The sequence below is a fragment of the Ornithorhynchus anatinus genome, chromosome 7 (assembly GCF_004115215.2).
Source record: "Ornithorhynchus anatinus isolate Pmale09 chromosome 7, mOrnAna1.pri.v4, whole genome shotgun sequence".
Classification (NCBI taxonomy): domain Eukaryota; kingdom Metazoa; phylum Chordata; class Mammalia; order Monotremata; family Ornithorhynchidae; genus Ornithorhynchus; species Ornithorhynchus anatinus.
The window spans coordinates 77,316,726-77,341,329 of record NC_041734.1 but is presented as its reverse complement, the minus strand read 5'-3'; the positions used below and the strand labels follow the sequence as shown (position 1 = coordinate 77,341,329).

The window sequence follows — 24,604 nt, the reverse complement described above, 5'->3', positions numbered from 1 at the left end:
GGAGAACACTTGTCCTTAGAGTCGCTGCAGATCGAAAACGGCTCGACGGCATTTGATGATGATGATGATGATATAAGTGGTGGGGAGAGAGTTGTGAGGACTTTAAGGACTTAGCGGGTGGAGAAGGGCTGAAGTGGCAGTCGTGGATGACCCAGGCTGGGAAGGAGGAAGATTTTCAGGAAAGGCCTCTAGACTGTAAATTCGCTGTGGGCAGGGAACATGTCAAGGGAAACAGCATGGCATTGTGGATAGAGCACAGCCCTGGGAGTCAGAAGATCATGGGTTCTAATACCGGCTCCACCACTTGTCTGCTGGGTGACCTTAGGCAAGTCATTTCACTTCTCTGTGCCTCAGTGACCTCATCTTGAAAATGGGGATTATGACTTCAAAAGGTTACTTCACTTCTCTGGGCCTAGGTTCCCTCATCTGGAAAATGGGGATTGAGACTGTGAGTCCTATGCGGGACAGGAACTGTGTCCAACCCAATTTTCTTGTATCCACCCCAGCGCTTAGTACGGTGCCTGGCGAATAGTAAGCACTTAACAAATAACATAATTATTACTATTATTATTATTGTTGTTGGTATTCTCCATCTCTTCTCTTCTCCATCTCCACCCATTCCCTTGGAGAACTCATTTGCCCCTATGAATTCAACTACCACCTCTATGCAGATAATTATAATGGTACTTGTTCAGCTCTTACTATGTGCCAAGCGTTGTTCTAAGCGCCGGGATAGATACAGGTTAATCGGTCAGGTTGGACACAGCCTCTTTCCCACATAGGGCTCACACTCTCAATCCCCATTTTACAGATGAGGTGACTGAGGCCCAGAGAGTGAAGTGACTTCTCAAAGTCACACAACGGACATGTGTCGGAGTTGGAATTAGAACCCATGACCTTCTGACTCCCAGGCCCGTGCCCCAGCCACTAAGCCATACTGCAGATGATTCCCAAATCTCCATCTCCAGCCCTGATGTCTCTCCCTCTCTGCAGTCTCGCATTTCCTCCTACCTTCAAGACAGCTCTACTCGGATGTCCTGCCTTCACCTCAAACTATGACAGAGCTCCTTATCTTCCCACCCAAACCCTGTCAGCTCCCTGACTTTTCCATCACCATAGACAGCACCACCATCCTTCCTGTCTCACAATCCCATAATCTTGATTTTATTTTCGACTCCTCTCTCTCATTTAACCCACATATTCAATCTATCACTAAATCCTGTCCGTTCAATTTACACAGCATCGCTAAAATCTGTCCTTCCCCCTCTAAGTGTTAATTCAAGCACTTAGCCTATCCCGCCTCGATTACTGTACCAGACTCCTTGCTGAACTCCTGTCTCTCATGGCTCGGTTCTGGGTCCCCATCTCGTCTCCATCTACACCCACTCTTTTGGAGAACTCATTCACTCCCATGACTTCAGTTACCACCCCTATAAGGTTGATCCCCAAATCAACATCTCCACCCTGACCTCTCTCTTTCTCAGCAGATTTGTATTCCTTCTGCCATCAGGACCTCCTTATTGAGATGTCCTGCTGACACGTCCAAAACATAACTCCTTATTTCCCACCCAAACCCTGTCTGCCCCCCGAATCATCCCTCACCGTGTATAACACCACCATCCTCCCTGTCTCAAAAGCCCGTAATCTTGAGGTCATCCTCAACTCCTCTCTCTCATTCAGCCCACATAGTCGATCTGTCACCACATCCCGTTGGTTCAACCTTCACGACATTACTAAAATGCACCCTTTCCTCTCCACCCAAATTGCTACCACCTCAATCCAAGCTCAGATCCTATCCCTCCTCATTACTGCATCAGCCTCTTTGCTGTTCTCCCTGCTCCACCCCATTTCATACTTCACTCTGCTGCCCGGATCATTATCTACGAAAACAGCCAGTCCATGTTTCCTCACTCTTCAAGAGCCTGCAGTAGTTTCCCATCCACCTCTGCATTGAAGAGAAACTTGTCACCATTGGCTTTAAAGCCCTCAGTGGCTTTTCCGCCTCCTACCTCACCTCGCTACTCTCCTACTCCATCCCGGCCCGCACACTTTGCTCCTCTAATGCCAACCTACTCACTGTACCTCGATCTCATCTATCTTGCCACCGACCTCTCGCCCACATCCTGCCTCTGGCCTGGAAAACCCTCCCCCTTTATATCCGACAGATGATCCCTTTCCCCACCTTCAAAGTCTTACTGAGCGCACATCTCCCCCAGGAGGCCTTCCCCGACTAGGTCCTCATTTCCTCTTTGCCCACTCCCTTCCGCATTGATCTTCCCCTTGAATCTGCACCCTTTATACACCCCTCCCTCAGTCCCACAGCATCGATGCCCATAGCCCTAACGTAGTCATTTATATTAATATCTGCCCCTCCCTTTAAACTGTAAGCTCATTGCGGGCAGGGAACCTGCCTACCAACTCTATTACACTGTACTTTCCCAAGCATTTAGCAGTGCTTTGCGTACCATAAGTGCTCAAAAAGTAACTTCTCTGTGCCTCGGGTGCCTCTTCTGTAAAATGGGGATTAAGACTGTGAGCCTCATGAGGGACAACCTGATTAGCCTGTCTCTACCCCAGCGCTTAGAACGGTGCTCTGCACATAGTAAGTGCTTAACAAATACCAACGTTATTATTATGATCCATTGCCCTGCACACAGTAAGCGCTCAATAAATACAATTGACCGACTGACTGACCGACTGGCCTAACAAAAATCAATGAAAATAATGAGAAATCCAGAAGTGGCCTCCACACGTCAGTGCACCCCGGCAGTCCGGCCCTTCCCACAGTCTCACCTCTAGTTTTACCTTGGGCCAGCCCTTTCTTTCTCACTTCCCTTCTTGTAGAGTCTGAAGGCAACAGTTCCAGGCCTCGATTGAAAGGGTTGGGACTGCCGTCGTGGATTTTTGATGCGGGCCAGGTGAGACGAGGATGCAATTTAAAAGCCGGTTTCTTTTCCGTGGATGTCTATGTAGATCTATATATTTTGCAAGCTGGCTGAGGAGTCTGTGTCCTCAACTTCAAAGGGCCGGTTGTCTTATTTTGATGTGGGCAGATTGAGAAGTTCTCTTTGAAAAGTGGGCTTTTTTTCCTTTTTCTTTTTTTTTTTTGTGTTTAATGTTTTCTCCTGGGAGAGCTTTCAGAGCGATATACCCAAGTGTCAGCGAGGGGATCTGATGAGCCCAGATTCCCAGCCTCTCAGCGGGATGATCCTCTTCCAGAAATATAAAAGTGAAATATTAAAAACCCTGGGACGTGAAATTCAGCGGCCTGCTAGCCAGGGTCTTGCTCGTCGGCATCCTGGGAAAAAAGATCTCTTGAAAAAAAGGAGGGGGGAGGGGAAAGGGCTTTGAGTGAGAGGTTTACAGATTTAGTAGAGCATAGAAACATCCCCTCAAAGAAGTGGGTGTTCCTTGTGACCCCCAAAATGCTCCTTTCACTCGGGGGGGCCTGAACCCTCCCCCGCCCCACACACCCCCTTCCCTTTCACATGCTAACAGAGGCTTCTGTGATTGGCTCAACAATAAGATGGTCACACTCGCTAAAGCCCTGTGTCTTTCACACAATTAGCCAAGACACATTAATCAAACTGGCGGGAACTGGGCCTGTGTCGGCCTCCAGAACAAACCAGCTTGTGGTGGAGGAGGGGGGAGGTGAGGGGTGTCAGGGGCAAGGAGGGGAAGGAGGGGAGATCGAGTCAGGAGTTTTCAGTTTTCCCCTCGAGTCCGTGGGAAGTGATGGATGGTGGGATCGGGCTGTTTTAGGCACCCCAAGTAACTCCTAAGGGTGACAGAAGTGACCCATGGTCCTGGGGAAGCCTGGGAGTTTAGAAAAGACCAGATCTTCATCCTTCATCTTTAGAGAAGCTGTGTTGCTTAGTGGACAGAGCCTGGGCCTGGGAGTCAGAAGAATCTGGGGTCTGATCTCATCTCTGCTACTTGTTCGCTGTTTGACCTTGTGCAAGTCACTTCACTTCTCCGTACCTCAGTCACCTCACCTGTCTAGTGGGGTTTTAAGACTGTGAACCCCATGTGGGACATGGACTTTGTCCAACCTCATTACCTTGTACATAATAATAATAATAATTGTATTTATTTGTTAAGTGCTTTCTTGGTACCAGGCACTGTACTAAGCACTGGGGTAGGTACGAGATAATCCCTGTCCCACAAGAGGCTCACAGTCTTAAACCCCATTTTACAGATGAGGAATCTGAGGCACAGAGAAATTAAGGCAAGTGGCAGACCTGGAATTAGAACCTAGGTCCTCTGGCTCCCAGGCCCATGCTCTTTCCACTAGACCACACTGCTTCTCCGTGTCTGGAGCATAGTAAGTACTTAACAAATGCTATTATTATTATTATCATCATTATTATTATTATTAAAGCCACCAAATTTGAAAGCCACTAGGATTCCCTGTCATAGGACTTGTGAGCTTGGGAGAGCCAACTAGAACCAGTCTCTAATCTGTAAGCTTGTTGTGGGCAGGGAATGTGTCTGCTTATTGTTGTATTGTACTCCCCCGAGTGCTTAGTACAGTGCTCTGCACATAGTAAGCACTCTAAATATACGATTGACTGACAGTCTGGAGAAAGATGAGCCGGCTAAGAGTTTCCCCTGTTCTCCTCTGCAGCACCGACGAAAAAATCCCTTCAATTCTGAGGGGGAGAAAAGTCGTTCTTTTTCCTCTGGAGATGTTTTTTCGTGGGGGATGGAATTTTTTCTGGCTCTCACGGGCTTGCTTCCTTCCCAACCGCCTGGCCTGCGGTCTCGCGGAGCAGGCCAGACTCCGTCCTGGAAAAGCGCCCTATGTGATGGCCCGAGGATCAAGGGCCAGTTCGGAAAAGCATCTGAATGTTGAAACTTGCGAGGCTTCCCAGATAGAGCAGCAGATTTGCTCCAACGTCTGGAACATGTCCTATCGGCAAACCTAATCGGGAAGAGCCGTGAGGGGTTGTGTGGGGGAAGAGGGATGGGGCCCGGGGGGATCCTTTCCCCCTCTCCCCGGGACAGGCATAGTTGCTGTCTTTGTGAGTCTTCATTTGTTTGCTGCAATTCCTCTGGCTGCTGCTGAGGCTCTGTTTGCTTCCTTAAACATGGTTTCTTGAAAGCTCTCACACTGTGTGAGCCCCAATCCTAGCATTAATGGACTGCTGTGTTCATTTTACCGCGCTGAAAAGCAGAGGGTTTAAATCCTTCTCAATTCCATTTGTGGCACCAGAAGATTTTTTTTTCTCCCCTTCTACACTAATGGTTCCAAGTTTACATCTAGTTCCTGGGGGTCAAGGATGGGAGAGGTTTAGAAATAACAGTGCGTGACATTAGTGAAGGTTTTTGCCAAATTGGCAATTAGTTCCTGATGTGAGCACGAAGTATTTATCCCGACCTCTTTGATGTCCGTCTCCATAGGGAAGGGAATCTAATCTATCGCGTCCTTCGAACTCTTCAAGAAATATCTGCTGAAATCAAGCCCGCTTTGGGGATGGGGATGGCGGGGGGATGGCGACTTGGGCCCAAGAAAGCTGAAGGGTTACTATTACGGCATTTGTTCAGGGCTTACTAGTGTTCGGCATTCATTCCAATGCTTAGGACAGTGCTTGGCACATGGTCAGCGCTTAACAAATACCATCATCATCATTCATTCATTCAATCGTATATGTGAAGCGCTTACTGTGTGCACTGTACTAAGCGCTTGGGAAAGTACAGTGCAACGATAAACAGTAACATTCCCTGCCCACAATGAGCTCACAGCCAGAGGAGGGGAGGCGGACATCGATATTAATAAATAAATTGACAGGCATATACATAAGCGCTGTGGGGCTGGGATGCAGGGGAAGAGCAAAGGGAGCAAGTCAAGGAGATGCAGAAGGGAGTGGGAAGATGAGGAAAAGTGGGGCTTAGTCTGGGAAGGCCTCTTGGAGGAGATGGGCCCTCAATAAGACTGTTTTAAAATCTGGAAGGGTACCTGGGGGTGCCCTTTCTACTGAAGGGAGGAGAAATTATAATAATAATTATGGTATTTGTTCAGCGCTTAACTATGTGCCAGGCATTGTACTAAGCACTGGGGTGGATACAAGCAGATCAGGTTGGACAAAGTTCCTGTCCCACATGGGGCTCACAGTCTGGATCAGGCAAGCCTGGCGGAAGAGGAGTCCTGGAATTTGGTGTAAACGAAACAAGGCTGGAAGCGTCGTCTACATGTACTTATTGTACTTATTGAGTGCTTACTGTGTGCTGAGCACTGGACTAAGCCCTTGGGAGTGTACAGTAGAACGATATAACAGTCACGTTCCCTGCCCACAACGAGCTTACAGTCTAGAGGACACGGTAAGTGCTCAATAAAGACCAGTGATTGACTTACAAAAGATTCCATAGGGCCCGATAATATTACAAACTCTTTTTTTTATGATATTTGTTAAACGCTTATCACTTGTCTGCTTTGTGACCTTGGGCAAGTCACTTCAGTTCTCTGGGCCTCAGTTACCTCATCTGTGAAATGGGGTTTGAAACTGGGAGAGGGATGGAGTCAACCCTGATTTGCTTATATCTACGCAGTGCATAGTACAGCGTCTGGCACAGAGTGAGAAGCAGCAATGAGAATGAGAAGCAGGGTGGCTTAGTGGAAAGAACATGGGCTTGGGAGTCAGAGGTCATGGGTTCTAATTCCGGCTCTGCCGCTTGTTAGCTGAGTGAACTTGGGCAAGTCACTTAATAATAATAATGTCATTTGTTAAGCGCTTACTATGTGCAGAGCACTGTTCTAAGCGCTGGGGTAGACACAAGGGAATCAGGTTGTCCCACGTGGGGCTCACAGTCTTAATCCCCATTTTACAGATGAGGTAACTGAGGCACAGAGAAGTGAAGTGACTTGCCCACAGTCACACAGCTGACAAGGGGCCGAGCCAGGATTCGAACCCATGACCTCTGACTCCAAAGCCCGTGCCCTTTCCACTGAGCCACGCTAGTTCTCTAACTTCTCTGTGTCTCAGTTACCTCATCTGTAAAATGGGGATGAAGACCGTGAGCCCCAAGTGGGACAGCCTAATTACCTTGTGTCTACCCCAGCGCTTAGAACGGTGTTTGACACATAGGACGTGCTTAACAAATACCAACATTATTATTATTATCGGAATGGACACAGTCTCGTCCCACATAGGGCTCACAGTCTTAATCCCCATTTTCCAGATGAAATAACTGAGGCCCAGAGAAGTGAAGTGACTTACCCAAGTCCATAGAGCAGACAAGGGGCAGAGGCGGGATCAGAACCGAGGTCCTTCTGACTCCTATGGTCTATCCACAAGGAGCGCTCAGTAACTATCTACATCCCAAGTACATTCCAAGCACTTAGTACAGTGTTTTGCACAGAGTAACCGCTCAATAAATACTACTGAATGAAATATCTTTGATTGGAGTCAGTATTGGATTTATTGAGCACTTATTATGTGCAGAGCTCTGGACGAAGCTTTTGTGAGAGTAGAATAGAACGATCTAAAAGACGCATTCCCCTCCACCACCAGCTTCCAGCCTGGAGGTGGACAAATGGGTATAGCCCAGACTTTCCGGTGGTCAGTGATTTTTCCCAATCCCTGCACAGACTGTTCCCAGCCAGCAGGTGGGAGCCGGGAATCACAAGGAATTGGATATTAGCAACAGATGGCGCTTTGTGGTAGGCCCGGCCGGGATCCAAGCCTAAGAATGTTTGAGTTTGGTCTGGAATCCCGTGCTGATGCTCCCCTTCATACCCCGTCTCCCTCCCAAAGGCAGGAATAGATGAGAATCCCAAAGCACGATAAGCGGCTTTGCCCCCGGAGCTCTCCGAGTCCAGCGGGCTCGAGCCCGTGGGTCCGGCTCTGGGGGCCAGAGGTCCGAGGATCCGTTGCCGACCGGTAGCCCGGTGTCGGAAGTCCTCGGACCGTGGGCGACGTGGGCGTTGGTGCGAAGCAGGAAGGGATGGAGAAGGGCAGGGATCGCGGCTCTTTCCTAATAATGATGGCGTTCGTTAAGCGCTTACTATGTTTTCAAGCACTGTTCCGAGCGCTGGGGTAGATACAAGGTAATCAGGTTGGACGCAGTCCCTGTCCCACATGGGGCTCACAGTCTTCATCCCCATTTTACAGATGAACTAACCGAGGCACAGAGAAATTAAATGACTCGCCCACGGTCACGCAGCAGACAAGTGGTGGAGTCGGGATTAGAATCGGTGTCCTTCTGACTCCCAGGCCTGTTCTCTCTCCACTAGGCCATGCTGCTTACCTCTGATGAATTCTCCCAAGCGCTTAGTACAGAGCTATTACTGTGGTGAGGGTGGTATTTACTGGACATCCATTGTGCGCTGAGCACAGATCGACATCGTCCCTGTCTCACGTGGGGAATCAAGTCACGGAGGGGGTCCGTATCATGTCCCCTTTTATACAGATCAATCAATCAATCGTATTTATTGAAACCTTACTTTGTGCGGAGCACTGTGCTAAGTGCTTTGGAGGGAGCAATGAGGCCAGAGAGGCCAAATGATTTGCCCGAGGTCACGCAGCAGGCCGGTGGAGAAGCCAGGACTAGAACCTAGGTCTCCTGTCTCCCAGGCACATGCTCTATCTACTAGACCACACTGCCTCCCCACACAGTAAGTGCTTGCAAAGTACCATTGATTGATTAATTGATAAGTAGTTATTTTCTGATTATCTCAACCAATACCTGAGGAAAACAGCGTGACCTAGTGGAAAAACCATGAGGCCGGGAGACAGAGGACCTCTGCCCCCTCCATGCTGTGTGACCTTAGGCCAATCACTTCATTTCTCTGCGCCTCAGTTTCCTCATCTGTAAAGCGAGGACTATATCCTATTCCCTCGTACTTAGCCTGTGAGCCCCAAATGGGACAGGGACTGTGTCCGATTATTATCTTGTATCTACCCCAGGGTTTAGAACAGTCCTAGGCACATAGTAGCTTAACGAGTCCATTATAATTATTATTAACCAAACCCTGCTATCATTCAGTGGTGTTTATTAATAATAATAATAATAATGGCATTTGTTAAGCTCTTACTATGTGCCAGGCACGGAACTAAGAGCTGGGGTGGATACAAGCAAATCGGGTTGGACGCAGTCCCTGTCCCACGTAGGGCTGAGCGCTTACTGTGTCCAGAACACTGTAGTAAGCCCTTGGGAGAGTCCGTAAAATAGAGTTGGTAGATATGATTCCCGTCCTGAAGGAACTTAAAATCTGAAGACCTCGTCAGCTGGTCGGCCCCCTGTCAGGCGGGTAAGGTCGGGATTGGCAGACGGGGATCTGTGGGAATATCAGCGTCCTTCCTCTGCTTCCCTTGTCTGTTGCGTGACCCTGGGTGAGTCACTTTACTTCTCTGGGCCTCGCTTACCTCATCTGTGAAATGGGGATTGAGACCGAGAGCCCCACATGAGACAGGACTGTGTCCAACCCAACTTGCTTGGATCCACCCAGCGCTTAGTACAGTGACTGGTGCATAGCAAGCACTTCACAAATACCACAATTATTATTATTATTATTTCCTCTCCCCGTCCTAAGGCCAGGAGAACTGAGTGGGTGGCCGGAGTCACCCGTGTAAAGGACATAAGTGAATTATCCTCTGCCTGACTTCTGGCCCCAGCGGAGCGAGGGCTTGCCGGGCCCCGGCTGGGGGAGGAGGGAAGAGGGAATAGACTGAATCTGGCCTGGTGTGGACCCCCGAAGTAATGTTTCCCCTGTTCGATCCGGGGAGGGGGAGATGTAAAAAGCAGAACTTGGGGAGAGGCGGTCCGTTCCTGCCCCACCCACCCGTCCATCAATCAATCCCTCAGGGCTATTAAAGCATCTCCTGAGTGTAGGAGCACTGTACCGGCACTTGGGAGAGCACGGCAGAGGTGAAACCCACATTCCCTGCCCTCCAGGGTCCACCAGAATGCTGGGGGACGGTGGGCTTCTCCGTCTCCCGGGGAACCTGATGGAGAAACATTGTGATCTAGTGGATAGAGCCCGGGCCTGGGAGTCAGAAAGACCTGGGTTCTAGTCTCGGCTCCACAACGTTTCTGCTGTGTGACCTTGGGAAAGTCACTTCGCTTCTCTGGGCCTCAGGTACCTCATCTGTAAAATGGGATTAAGATTGTGAGCCCCATGTGGGACATGGACTGTGTCCAACCTGATTACTTTGTATCTAACGCAGCGCTTAGAACAGTGCCTGGCAGGCAGTAAGCGCTTGACAAACATCGTCATAAAACAACCAAAAAAGCAGTATAGCTTCTTGAGCCTTGAGTCTTGCCTTTGACCATCCTGAGCAACAGACTTCCTGGCTGCAGTCGGTTGTCTTTGCCAGGCAGAGGACTGACCTTGACTTTCCCTAAACTTGGACCACGCTGGTCCTGCCCCCTGAATCAGCCCCCATCTGAAAGACCCAAGCACCCGTTGGGTTGGAATAATAACAATAACTGCCGTACTGACTGTAAGCTCACGACGGGCATGGAACTTTTCAGCTGATTCTGTTGTCAATCCGCCCTTTCTTCTCCATCCAGGCTGCTATCACGTTAATAAAATCATTCATCCTATCCCGCCTGGATGACTGCATCAGCCTTCTTGCTGACCTCCCAGCCTCCCGTCTCTCCCCACTCTAGTCCATACTTCACTCTGCTGCCCGGATCATTTTTCTACAAAAACGTCGTGACATGTGACACCCCCTCCTCAAAAAGTGGTTGTCCACCCACCTCCATATCAAACAAAAACTCCTCACCGTTGGCTTTAAAGCTGTCCATCACCCTGCCCCCTCCTACCTCACCTCACTTCTCTCCTTTTACAACCCAGCCGGCACACTTCACTCCTCAGGCCGCTATGGAGTCAGAGGTCATGGGTTCGAACCCCGGCTCTGCCACTTGTCAGCTGTGTGACTTTGGGCAAGTCACTTAACTTCTCGGTGCCTCAGTTACCTCATCTGTAAAATGGGGATGAAGACTGTGAGCCCCACGTGGGACAACCTGATTCCCCTGTGTCTACCCCAGCGCTTAGAACAGTGCTCGGCACATAGTAAGCGCTTAACAAATACCAACATTTAATCTCCTCACAGGTCCTCAAGTCACCATGGACCCCTGGCCCACATCCTGCCTCTGGTCTGGAACGCCTTCCTTCCTCAAATTCCTTCCTCAAATCTCCCCCCCTTCAAAGCCTTATCGAAGGCACATCTCCTCCAAGAGGCCTTCCCAAACTAAACCCCACTTTTCCTCATTCCCCACACCCTTTTGTATCACCCTGACTTGCTCCTTTTCTCTTCTCCCCTCCCAGCCCCCACCGCTTATTACATATCTGTAAGTTTATTTATTTCTCTTGACGTCTGTCTCCGCACTTCTGGACTGCAAACTCATTGTGGGCAGGGAATGTGACTGTTTATTGTTGTATTGTTCTTTCCCAAGTACAGAACTCTGCACACAGTAAGCGGGTAATAAATATGATTGAATGAATGAATGAATGTTGTATTGTACTCTCCCAAGTGCTCGGTATAGTGCTGTGCACATAGTAATCGCTCAATAATAAGAAGAATAGTTATGAAGGTTTTTTTTAGCACTTACTATGTGTCAGGCACCCTACTGGGGTGGAGACATGCAAATTGGGTTGGACACAGCCGCCGTCCCCTGTGGGGCTCACAGAATCGATCCCCGTTTTACAGGCGAGGTAACTGAGGCCCAAAGAAGTGAAGTGACTTGCTCAAGGCCACCCAGCATACGAGTGGCAGAGCCGGGATTAGAATCCGTGACCTTCTGACTCCCGAGCCTGTGCTCTATCCACTACGCCATGCTGCTTCAGCGAAGTGACCCGCCCAAAGTCGAACAGCAGACAGGTGGTAGGGCTGGAATTAGAGCCCCCGGGACTCCCAGGCCCGGTTTCTTTCCACTAGTCCGCTGCTTCTCAACGCAACGCCTCGATCCCACCCCACCCCTGGTTTTGGCAGAAGCCACCGCCCGCCCTGACGCTTGGCTTTGGCCTGGCACTGAGCAGAGGCAGCTGCCCAGTGTAGGACAGATGGAGCACTAATTCCGTCCTTCTGGCTGCCCCAGAATATTCAATCCAGATGTGGCCCTCCAACATCTTCTCCCCCTACCCCCAAATATTGCCTTATAGACCGTGTTCTCGGTGGTTTGGGAACTCCAAACTATTCACCACACCCTCTTCCTGGTGTGAGCAGCTGGCCCTCTCCTCGTGCGGTCTGCCCCTCCCTGCCTCTTTCCTTGAGGGGACCCCATTCGTCATCTCTCCTCTAACTGGGGTGCCGGAGAAGTAACGTGGCCTATCGGCTCGAGCACGGGCCTGGAAGTCACAGGGACATGGGTTGGAATCCCGGCTCCAACACTTGTCTGTTGTGTGACCTTGGGCAAGTCACCTCTGTGCTCTGGGCCTCAGTCCCCTCATCTGTAAAATGGGAATTAAGACCGTCAGCCCCATCTGGGGCATTGCCTGGCAGAGGCAAGAGGATGCTCCAGCAGGGACCTGGAAGAAGAGGGCCTCGGTGGATTAGAGGTGGTTGCCCCTTCTGCCCCCAAAGCTGGGCAGTGGCACACCTGATGTCTTTCCCCGGGCAGGGCCAAATGGCGGACGATGGGATGGGAGCATATCTCCCTCTCGCCACCCCCACAGATGGCAAATCTGCCCCAGGGAGTCTGTGGGTTGAGAAATGAAGCCTGGGACTGGGGCCTATTGCCATCTGGCAACCACTTTCCGTGCCTCAGGAGCATTGGCCCACTGCGGTTCTGGAATCATGATGTAGGGATAGAGTATGAGCCGGGGATTCAGAAGGTCATGGGTTCTAAACCCGGCTCCGCCACTTGTCTACTGTATGTCCTTGGGCAAGGCACTTCACTTTTCTGGGCCTCAGTTACCTCATCCGTAAGAAAGGGGGATTAAGACCGTGAGCCCATGTGGGACAGGTATTAGGAATCATGTCCCCAACCTGATTAATTTATATCTATCCTAGTGCTTAGAACAGTGCTCGGCACATAGTAAATGCTTAACAAGTACCATGATTATTATTGTTATGGGATTGAGACACCATAGTATAGGCCCGGGAGTCAGAAGGTCATGGGTTCTAATTCTGACTCTCGAGGACCCACTGCGACACCGCTCACATGGTCAGAGAACCCTCGTCAGGCAGTCATTTGTATTTATTAAGCGCTTACTATGTGCAAAGCATCATATGTACTAAGTGCTTGGGAGAGAACAACTTAACAGATGCATTTCCTGCCCACAGCAAGCTTACAGTCTACAGGGCTGGTGAAACGGAACATGTTTCCAGAATCAAAATGAAGCCTGAGACCCCATAAAAATCAGAGTTTGACTGGGCCGCCGTTTTGCTCATCAGCCACCACACCAACCGGTCCATCCAACTGGTACACACCCTTATTTCCGGGGGAGAAAACCATTCGGCCTTGTTTCCATCTTAACTTTCCAGAGTACTCATTCGGCTTTCCTCTCACGCCCTCCCACAGATGTGCAGAATTCTGAGTGAATCCTTTGGAAGTCACGTGTGGGGGAGGGGGAACAGCCTCTCAAGGTCACTCTGGAGGTGAGTGGGGAGGGAGATGCCCAGCCCGGTATTTTTAGAGGACATCAAAAAGGCCGGCCGGCAGCCTTCCGCTGGCCTGGCATCGTGCAAAAACGCTCATTTGTTCGCGGGCCAGATTTCCAGGGGATACTCTCATCGATCGGAGCCGTGCAACCTCAGGAATAATCAATAGGATGGATCGCAGGACAATCTTACAAAGATTCTCTGCAAAAGAGAGAGAGAAATGCGGTTAGGGGTGAGCCAAAGGCTTAGAGAAGCCCAGTCCCTGGGAATCTGTTTCCAACTAGACCTCGCAGCTGTTGCGTGAACCGGGGTCAAATCGTTTTCCCTTGTAGGGGTCCTCAGTTTAGCCAGCTGCAAAATGGGTAGGTGACTAATGGCACACGTGACTTGTAACAGGGCGGAGAACCTCGGACCGGGTGTCGTTTCGACTTTACGTGAGAGGAGTGGGCCGAATAGTCCGACCCTCACGGGGCGGACTTGGGCGGGACTCTTCCTCCCGCTCACGACCACTCCGCCGCCTAACGATGAGTCATTTTATTTATTAATACGGTGTTTATCGAGGATTTACCATGAGCCAGGAACTGTTGGAGCACTGGAGTAGTTGCGAAATCATCCGTTTGGATGTTGGGGCTTCCAGTCTGAGAAGGAAGGGCAACAGGTATCTTATCCTCATTTTCAAGGTGAGAAGCAGCGTGGCCTAGCGGGAAGAGCACGGGCCTTGGGCAAGTGACCGTGGGCAGGTCACTTCAGTTCTCTGGGCCTCAGTTGCCACATATGAAAATTGGAGATTAAGACTGTGAGCCCCATATGTGGGACAGGGACTGTGTCCCATCTGTATTTATTCCAGGGCTTAGGACAGTACCAAAATGATTATTATGGTATTCATTAAGCCCTTCCTATGTGCCAAGCGCTCTTCTAAGCGCTAATAGTAAGCGCTTAACAAATACCATTTTTAAAAAAAAGTGGCTGGGCCTCCTTCCCTGATAATGGGATGTAGGGGTGGGTGGGGCCTCTCTGAATTTCTTTCAGCATCTTTACTGCGTGAGTCTCCTTTTCATTGGCCTTGCCCTTGGATTTGCTCCCTTCATTCATTCGATTGTACTTATTGAGCGCTTACTGTGTGCAGAGCACTGTACTAAGCGCTTGGAATGTACAATTTGGCAACAGATAGAGACAATCCCTGCCCAACAACAGGATCACAGTCTAAAAGGGGGAGACAGACAACAAAACAAAGCACATCTTATGTCCTTATCCTTCGTGTACTAATTTATATTTATGTCTGTCGTCCCCCCCTCTAGACTGTAAGCTCATTGTGGGCAGGAAATGTGTCTACCAACTCTGTTATAGTGTACTCTCCCAAGCACGTAGAGAAGCAGCGTGGCTTAGTGGAAAGAGCCCAGGCTTGGGAGTCAGCGGTCGTGGGTTCTAATCCAGCTCCGCCACTTGTCAGCTGTGTGACTTGGGGCAAGTCACTTCACTTCTCTGTGCCTCAGTTCTTTCACCTCTTAAATGGGGATTAAGACTGTGAACCCCAGATGGGACAACCTGATTACCTTGTATCTGCCCCAGCGCTTAGAACAATGCTTGACACATAGTAAGTGCTTAAAAAATGCCATCATTATTATTATTACGATGCTCCGCACAGAGAAGTTAAAACATATGATTGATTGATTGATCGATTTTTTCTCCCTATAGACTACAAGCCTTACTGTGGGCAGGGAAGGTATCCTTTAACTCTTATATTCCACTCTGTGGCTTAGTGGAAAGAGCCCGGGCTCGGGAGTCAGAGGACGTGCGTTCTAATCCCACCTCCGCCACTTGTCTGCTGTGTGACCTTGGGCAAGTCACTTCACTTCTCTTTGCCTCAGTTACCTCATCTGTAAAATGGGGGTTAAAAGTGTGAGCCCTACACAGGACAACCTAATTACCTTGAATTTACCCCAACACTTAGAACAGTGCTTGACACCTAATAAGCACTTAACAAATATCATCATTACTATTATTATTACTCTCCCAAGCACTAAGTACAATGTTTTGCAAAAAATAAGTACTCAATAAATACAATTGATTGAGTGTAAGTTCGTAATGGGCAGGGAACATGTCTGCTAATTCTATTGTATTGTACTCTCCCAAGCGCTTAGGACAGTGGTCTGCACATAGTGAGCACTCAATAAATATGACTGATAGATTGATTGATTGTTGGCACAGATGGTTCTAACTCCAGGAGCAACAGATTCCTTTCCAGTTGGACTTTGGTTCTTGGACCCAGATATTTTTCACAGGCATTCATTCATTCATTCATTCATTCAATAGTATTTATTGAGCGCTTACTATGTGCAGAGCACTGTACTAAGTGCTTGGGATGAACAAGTCGGCAACGGATAGAGACGGTCCCTGCCGTTTGACGGGCTTACGGTCTGATCGGGGGAGACGGACAGACGAGAACGATGGCGATAAACAGAGTCGAGGGGAAGAACATCTCGTAAAAACCGATGGCGACTAAATAGAATCGAGGCGATGTACAATTCATTAACAAAATAAATAGGGTAATGAAAATATATACAGTTGAGCGGACGAGTACAGTGCCGTGGGGATGGGAAGGGAGAGGTGGAGGAGCAGAGGGAAAGGGGGAAAAAGAGGGTTTAGCTGCGGAGAGGTAAAGGGGGGGTGGCAGAGGGAGTAGAGGGAGAAGAGGAGCTCAGTCAGCTCAGGCATCCAATCAAGCAGTCAATCAATGATATTTATTGAGCACTTACCGTGTGCAGAACACTGTACTAAGCACTTGCGAAAGCACAATAAAATAGAGTTGATAGGCACGATCCTTTTGCACAAGGCACTTGCAATTCTCAAGGGGAGACGGGTATTAAAAGAGACGAGGGGTTGGAGCGATAGCAGAATCTAAGTTTATTTCCATAAGAGCTGTGGGGCTGCAATTAGTCCACCACCTAAGTGCGCAGTTGACGGAGAAGGGTGGGTAAGTGCTGTGCTGGCTGTTGGCATGATGCTGGCATCACTGGGGCCTTGGATGGGTTCGATATATTCTATTCTCAAGGGCACTTCAGCGCCAGCCGCTCCCTGCCCACTTTCCCCTTCGGGCACCTAGTTTAGGCCCTGAATCTTTGCTTCAGCCTCCTCGTCGACTTCCCGACCTCCAGCATTTCCCCTCTCCGTCCCAACTTGATAATAGCGATAATAGTAGTAATATTCGTTAAGCACTTTCCATGTGCCGGGTACTGTACTAAGCGCTGGGGTGGGTACGAGCAGATCGGGTCAGACGCAGTCCCTGTCCGACGCGGGGCTCACAGTCTCAATCCCCGTTTTCCCGACGAGGTAACCGAGACCCGAGAAGTGAAGCGAGACTCGCCCAAGGTCACGCGGCGGAGCCGGGAGTAGAACCCGTGACTTTCCGACTCCCGATCCCAATTCATTCGTTCATTCAATCGTATTTATCGAGCGCTTTCCGTGTGCTGCTTCTCAACTTCTCACTGCCGCCCGGATCATCTTTTTAAAACATCGTCCGGAATACATCCGTTCCGTTCGGCTGCCCGTTCCTCTCCGCGTCAAGCAGCGCTTTCCGACCCAGGGCATTGCGGCTCTCAGTGGCCTCCCTCCCCCAGCCCCCCAGCCCACCCAGCTCCGCTCCTCTCAGACCGACCTACCCACTGGTCCTTGTTCTCATCTCTCCCACTGGCCACGTCTTGCTCACATCCTCCCTCCCGCCTGGAACTCCTTCCCCCTTGACATCTGGCAGACCACCACTCTCCTCATCTTCAAAGCCCTGCTGAAATCTCATCTTCAGGAGGCCTTCCCCCATTAATCTTTCATCTCTCCACCTTCTGTCCTCCAACTGTCACTTCGGCCTTTCTGTGCCACTTTATTCTTTCCAACCAGTAGCTCTTATTTACGTATCGCGTGCCTTATACTGCTTCCTACTCCCGTCTGTAATTTATTGTACTGCCTGTGTCCCTCCGTTAACTTGCAAGCTCCTTGAGGGCAAGGATTGTATTACACTGTGCCCTCCGTCGCTCAGTGGAAAGAGCCTGGATTTGAGAGTCAGAGGTCATGGGTTCCAATCCCGGCTCTGCCACTTGTCAGCTGTGTGACTGTGGGCAAGTCACTTCACTTCTCGGGTCCTCTGTTACCTCATCTGTAAAATGGGGATTAAGACTGTGAGCGTCACGTGGGACAACCTGATTACCCTGTAAATCTACTCCAGCGCTTTGAACAGTGCTCTGCACAGAGTAAGCGCTTAACAAATACCACCATTATTATTATTATTGTACAGCGCTCTGCATGGAGTAGATGCTCAATAAATACTACTGATTGACAGATTCCGATCCACGGATCGCCAACCCTAAAGTCTTTAGGGCAGGACCAAGGTGGGCCCAGGACTCACGACATGGTAATAATAATAATAATAATGATAATGTTGGTATTTGTTAAGCGCTTACTATGTGCAGAGCACTGTTCTAAGCGCTGGGGTAGACATAGGGGAATCAGGTTGTCCCACATGGGGCTCACAGTCTTAATCCCCATTTTACAGATGAGGTAACTGAGGCCCAGAGAAGTTAAGTGACTTGCCCACAGTCACACAGCTGACGAGTGGCAGAGCCGGGATTCGAACTCATGACCTCTGACTCCCAAGCCCATGCTCTTTCCACTGAGCCACGCTGCTTCTCATGGTGAGAAGCAGTGTGGCCTAGGGTTTAGAGCACAGGCGTGGGAGTGAGAAGGACCTGGGTTCTAATCCTGACTCCGCCATGTGTCTGCTGTGTGACCTGGGGCAAGCCACTTCTCCGTGCCTCAGTTCCCTCATCTCTAAAATAGGGATGAAGACTGTAAGTCCTATGCGGGACAGGGATCGTATCCAACCCGATTTGCTTCTAGCCACCCCAGTGCTTTGTACGGTGCTTGGCACATAGCGCTTAACAAATACCATATTAGTATTATTATTATTACCCCAGTGCTTAGTACAGTCTTTGGCACACAGTAAGTGCTTACCAAATATCATCACTATCATTATTATCACCCCAGTGCTTAGTACAATCCCTGGCACATAGTAAGCGCTAAACAAATACCACTAAAAAAAAAAGATAGGAAATTACACCAGATTTTCCCCAAGGAGGGCGGGTAATAATAATAATAATAGTATTTGCTAAGCGCTTATTTAAATGGGGATGGGTTTTGAAAACCTGCCGGTTGAGCTGGGGGAGAGTTTTTGAATCTGGTCCAGTGTCTCTCCCTCTTACTGTGAACTTGGTTTTGCAGAGTGGTTTCTGCTGAGAGAACCCCAGGGATTGCAGCTCACCTGGGACAGGTAAGCAACTGGATCCGCTAAACATCCTCTTCGCTTGGCCCGTTCTCTAGGTCCGGGCTTCCTGGGTCTGGGGGTGGCCACTTCCAGAAAAAGCACAATCCATGAGGCAGGAGGCTCCCCGTGAGCTTGGTCCCAAACTTCCTCTAGTCCCGTGGGATTCTGTGGACTTCCCGCATCCCGGAAATGACCGATCGTGTCCAGCTGAGCAGCAGCTCCTAAGAAGAGAGATGTGCCTTATGGAAGACCCGCCTCCTCCAAGAGGCCGGCCCTGACTAAGCCCTCCTCTCCCACCCGCTTCTGCGTCGCCCAGATTTGTCCCTTTATTCACCACCCTCCCACCACAGCACGGTGTAGATATCCGGAATTTATTTATTGACATTAATGTCTGTTTCCCCCTAGTCTGTAAACACATCGTGGGTTGGGAATGTGTTTACCACCTGCTCTTTTGCACTCTCTATAGTTCTTAGTATATTGCTCTGCACGCGGTAAGCACTCAATCAATACCATTAATTGATGGATTGATAAAAACCATTATGATGGAGGTAGCGTTTTCAGAGGAGGAATAACCAAGCTCCACTGAGGAGCTATTTTTTTTTATGGTATTTGTTAAAAGCTTAGTATGTGTCAAATACCGTTCTAAGCTCTAGGGTAGATACAAGTTAATCTTGAGAAGCAGTATTGCCTAGTGGATAGAGCACAGGCCCGGGAGTCAGAGGACACTTGCCTGCTGTGTTACCTTGGCCAAGTCATTTCACTTCTTTGTGCCTCAGTTACCTCACCTGTTAACACGGGGTTAAGATAGCGAGCCCCATGCGGGCCAGGGACTGTGTCCAACCTGATTAGCACATATCTATCCCAGTGCTTAGAAAAGTGCTTGACTCTTAGTTTGCGCTTAACAAATACCATAAAAAACCAAACTGGGCACAAAGGTTGGGCATAATCTCTATCCCACGTGGGGCTTCCAATCTAATTAGGAAGAAGAACAGTTATTGAATCCTCATATCACAGCTGAGGAGACCGAGGCACAGAGAAGTGAAGTGACTGGCCCAAGCTCACGTAACAGGCAAGCGGCAGAGCCGGGGCAGGGCCTCGTGGATAGAGCGTGGGCCTGCAAGTTATAAGGTCATGGGTTCTAATCCCGGCTCCGCCACTTGTCTGCTTTGTGACCTTGGGCAAGTCACTTCACCTCCTCTGTGCCTCAGTTCCCTCATCTGTAAATTGGGGATTAAGACTGTGAGCCCAGTGTGGGACAGGGACTGTGCCCCACCCGATTATCTTATCCCTACCCCAGGGCTTAGAACAGTGCCTGGCATATAGTAGGAGCTTAACAAATACCATTATTATTATGGTATTAATAATAATAATAACCCAGGTCCTTCGACTCCAGGCCTGCGTTCTTTCCACTAGACCACACCGTTTCTACTTGAGGGGGAGGTCTTGATTCTCAGAGGTCACGCTTTCTCAGGCCCCACTCTCTTCGCCGTCTCCCATCAGAACAGGGCCAACATCTATTACGAGCTTTCAACACGTCCCCCATTGCCAGAGTGGCGGAAAACAGATAATAGAGACATTCCCAGAATAGTTAGCTAACGAAGCCTCGCCAAGCAACCCCGAGACTGGGAAGAACTCGGCGTCTTCGGACAATGACCGGTTACAATAACCGGTATTGTTTCATCTGAGGCTAATTGGCCGCAGCTCGGTTCTGTTTGCTTCACTGAAGAGGCTGAGAGGTCGGGAGAGGTGCATCACATGGGGAGGGAAGGGAGGGAAAAGTCAGCTCCAATGGCCAAGGAAAACAGCCCAGTGGGGCGGGACTTGGGGATGTGGAAATACGCTTTCGATGCCCGGGGCTCGGTGCTCAGGCTCGTTCATTCATTCATTCAATCGTATTCATTGAGCGCTTACTGTGTGCAGAACACTGTACTAAGCGCTTGGAAAGTACAATTCGGCAACAAATAGAGACAATCCTGACTCAACGATGGGCTCACTGTCTAGAAGGGAGGAGACAGATAACAAAACAAAGCAGAACAAGTAGACGGGCATCAGCAGCATCAGTGCTCGCAGCTTGCTGGTGGTCTAGTCTCCTCCACATGAAGTTGGCTTTCTGTCTGGCTACTCTTTTTTTTTTTAATGGTATTCGTTAAGTGCTTACTATGTGCCAGGCACTGTCCTAAACTCTGGGGGAGATAGGAGCTAATCAGTTCAGACAGTCCCTGTCCCACATGGGGCTCACAGTCTTAACCCATGTTTTACAGATGAGGTAACTGAGGCACAGTGAAGCGACTTGCCTAAGGTCACCCAACAGACAAGTCGTGGAGCCGGGAGTAGAACTAAGGTCCTTCTGACTTCCAGGCCTGTGCTCTATCCACTAGGCCACACTGATTCCTGCTTCCTTTGGGAGTAGAATAATAATAATAATAACAATAATTAATAATAATAATTGTGCTATTTGTTAGCACTCACTATATGCCAGGCACCGTACTAAGCACTGGGGTGGATACAAGCAAATTGGATTGGACACAGTCCCTGTCCCACATAATAATAATAATAATAATGATGATGGCATTTTTAAGCACTTGCTATGTGCAAAGCACTGTTCTAAGTGCTGGGGGGATACAAGACGATCAGGTTGTCCCACGTGGGGCTCACAGTCTTGATCCCCCATTTTATAGATGAGGTAACTGAGGCTCGGAGAAGTGAAGTGACTTCCCCAAAGTCACACAGCTGACAAGTGGTGGAGCCGGGATTAGAACCCATGACCTCTGACTCCCAAGCCTGTGCTCTTTCCACTGAGCCACGCTGTTCCTCCAGACAGGAAGGCAGGGCCGGCGGGCTGGCGAGGATGGGGGCTGGAGCGCTGTTCCCCCGGGGACAACTGAGAGTGGGGAGAGTCGGCCCGGCCAGGAGAGGAGGTGCCCACTACATGTGGCTATTTGCCAAGCAGGCCCGAGGGTCAGTCCATCCCGTAGTGCCCAGGTGGTTGTGCTCCAAAGCCTGGCTCCCAGGGGGACCTCCGCTGAGATCTCCTTTCCGCTACAGCTCCCCTACCTCGGCCCAGGGCCGCTTCAGAAATAGCCATTTGTCTGCCTGCCCGGGGGTCTAACCCTCAGAAGGCACCCACTCCCACCCTCCCCCACACATGCAGACAAACAAGAGCTCTGCACATAGTAAGCGCTCAATAAATACTATTGAATGATTGAATACACACAGAAGCACCCATAAAAGACACTCACATACCCACGGACATATACACGGACACGCGCAAACACAAAAAAACAATCAATCAGTGATATTTATTGAGTGTGTTCTATGTGCCGAGCACCTCACTAAGTTCTTGGAAGAGCAGAAAGGGTATTTATTGAGCGTGTACTACGTGCCGAGCAACGTACTGAGCATTTGGAAGAGCACAATACAACCATGTTGGTAGACACTATCCCTGCCCACAATGAGCTTACAGTCTAGAGGGGGAGATGGATATTAACAAAAATAAGTAATTTATAATATATAACTTACAAATGTGTAATAATAATAATAATTGTGGTATTTGTCAAGCACTTACTGTGTGCCAGACTCTGTACTAAGCGCTGGGGTGGATACAAGCCGAATTGTACACTCCAAGAGCTTAGTACAGTGCTCTGCACACAGTAAGTGCTCAATAAATACGATTGAATGAATGAATATACTGTGGAATGGAGAGTGGGGAGACTATCAAATGACCACAGATCATTCATTCATCCAGTAGTATTTATTGAGCGCTAGCTGTTTGCAGAGCACAGTAGTAAGCGCTTGGAAAGTACAATTCAGCAATAAAGAGAGACAATCCCTGCCCACAGTGAGCTTCCAGTCTGGGGGCGGGGTGGTGGGATGGAGACAGATATCAATACAAGTAAACAGGCATCGATATAAATAAATAAAATTATCGATATACACATAAGTGCTGTGGGGTGTGGGGAGAGAGCAAAGGGAGCGAATCGGGGGAGAAGAGGAGAAGGGGGCTTAGTCTGGGAAGGCCTCTTGGAGGAGATGGGCCTTCAGTAAGGCTTCGAAGGGGGGAAGAGTCATTGTCGGATTTGAGGAGGGAGGGCGTGCCAGGCCAGAGGTAGGACGTGAGCCGGGGTCAGCGGTGGGACAGAGCCGGAGGCCCATTCACTCATTCATTCATTCAATAGTATTTATTGAGCTCTTACTATGTGCAGAGCACTGTACTAAGCACTTGGGTTGAGTGGCAGCATAGGAGTGGAGTCTGAGGGCTGGAATGGAGAAGGAGAGAAGGGAGGTGAGATAGGAGGCGGCCAGGGGATGGACAGCTTGGAAGCCAAGAGGGAGGAGTTTTTGTTGGATAAGAAGGTTGATAGGCAACCATTGGAGATTTTTGAGGAGGAGGGTGACAGGCCCAGAACGTTTCTGCGGAAAGATAATCCGGGCAGCGGAGTGAGGTATCGAGTGGAGTGGAGAGAGGCGGAGATGGGGAGGTCAGCAAGGAGGCTGATGCAGTCATCCGGGCGGGAGAGGATGAGAGATGGAACTAACCTGGTAGCGGCTTGGCCGGAGAGGAAAGGGCCGATCTTGGCGATGTTGTGAAGGTGAGACCGGCAGGTTTTGCTCACAGACCCAAGTGCACAGATGACCCAAAAGGGAAAGGGAGTCGGGGGGAAAAGAGGGCTTAATCTTGATGATGTTGTCTTGTTTTGTTTTGTTCTGTTTTGCTTGCTGTCTGATTAGACTGTGAGCCCATCACTGGGCAAGGATTGTCTCTATCTGTGATCGAATTGTCCATTCCAAGGGCTTAGTACAGCGCTCTGCACGTAGTAAGCACTCAATAAATACTATTGAATGAATGAATTGATTAATCTACCCACAGACACACCCACACGGGCACTCACTGATACACACACACACACACACACACAAACACACATAAACATGCACACTCACACACCCAGATGCAGACCCAGGCACCCACATCTAGGTGCACAGATATACATGTCGTGCACATAAACCCAGACACACGCACAGCACCCACAGATATATACACAGACATACATCAAACACGCCCGCACGGACCCCCAGACACTCACAGATAGAGACGCAGACACACAAACACACTCCTGCACCCACACATCCACACGCATACACACACACACCCATGAGAGCTCTGAGCGGCGGCAATCCAAGGGAATAATAATATTAATGATAATAACGATGATGGTATTTGTTAAGTGCTTACTACGCACCAAGCACTGTTCTAAGCCCTGGGGGAGATACAAGATAATCAGGTTGTCTCACGTGGGGCTCATAGTCTTAATCCCCTTTTTTAATAATAATAATAATAATGGTATTTGTTAAGTGCTTACTATGTGCCAACCACTGTTCTAAGTGCTGAGGGGGCGATACAAGGATATCAGTTTGTCCCATGTGGGATTCACAGTCTTAATCCCCATTTTACAGGTGAGGGAACTGAGGCACAGAAAAGTTAAGTGCCTTGCCCAAAGTCACACAGCTGACAAGTGGCGGAGCCGGGAATGGAACCCACATCCTCTGACTCCCAAGCCCGGGGTCTTTCCACTAAGGAGCTCCTTTCATTCATTCATTCAATCGCATTTATTGAGCGCTTACTGTGTGCAGAGCACTGTACTAAGCGGTTGGAAAGTGTAATTCGGCAACAGATAGAGATAATCCCTATCCAACAACGGGCTTACAGTCTAATGACGAGGATGGTCCCTGACAGCTCTGTGCGTGG

The 24,604-nt window shown here is 49.4% G+C and overlaps 1 protein-coding gene across 1 annotated transcript in view; it reads left to right on the top strand.

Annotated features, from left to right (window-relative positions):
• Window positions 1-24,604, top strand: part of CDK15 (cyclin dependent kinase 15) — an 89,077-nt gene that overhangs the window by 43,576 nt on the left and 20,897 nt on the right. The window contains exon 11 of the mRNA XM_029068495.2: window positions 18,816-18,864. Coding sequence (XP_028924328.1) covers window positions 18,816-18,864 — 49 coding nt within the window. The remainder of the gene's footprint in view (window positions 1-18,815; window positions 18,865-24,604) is intronic.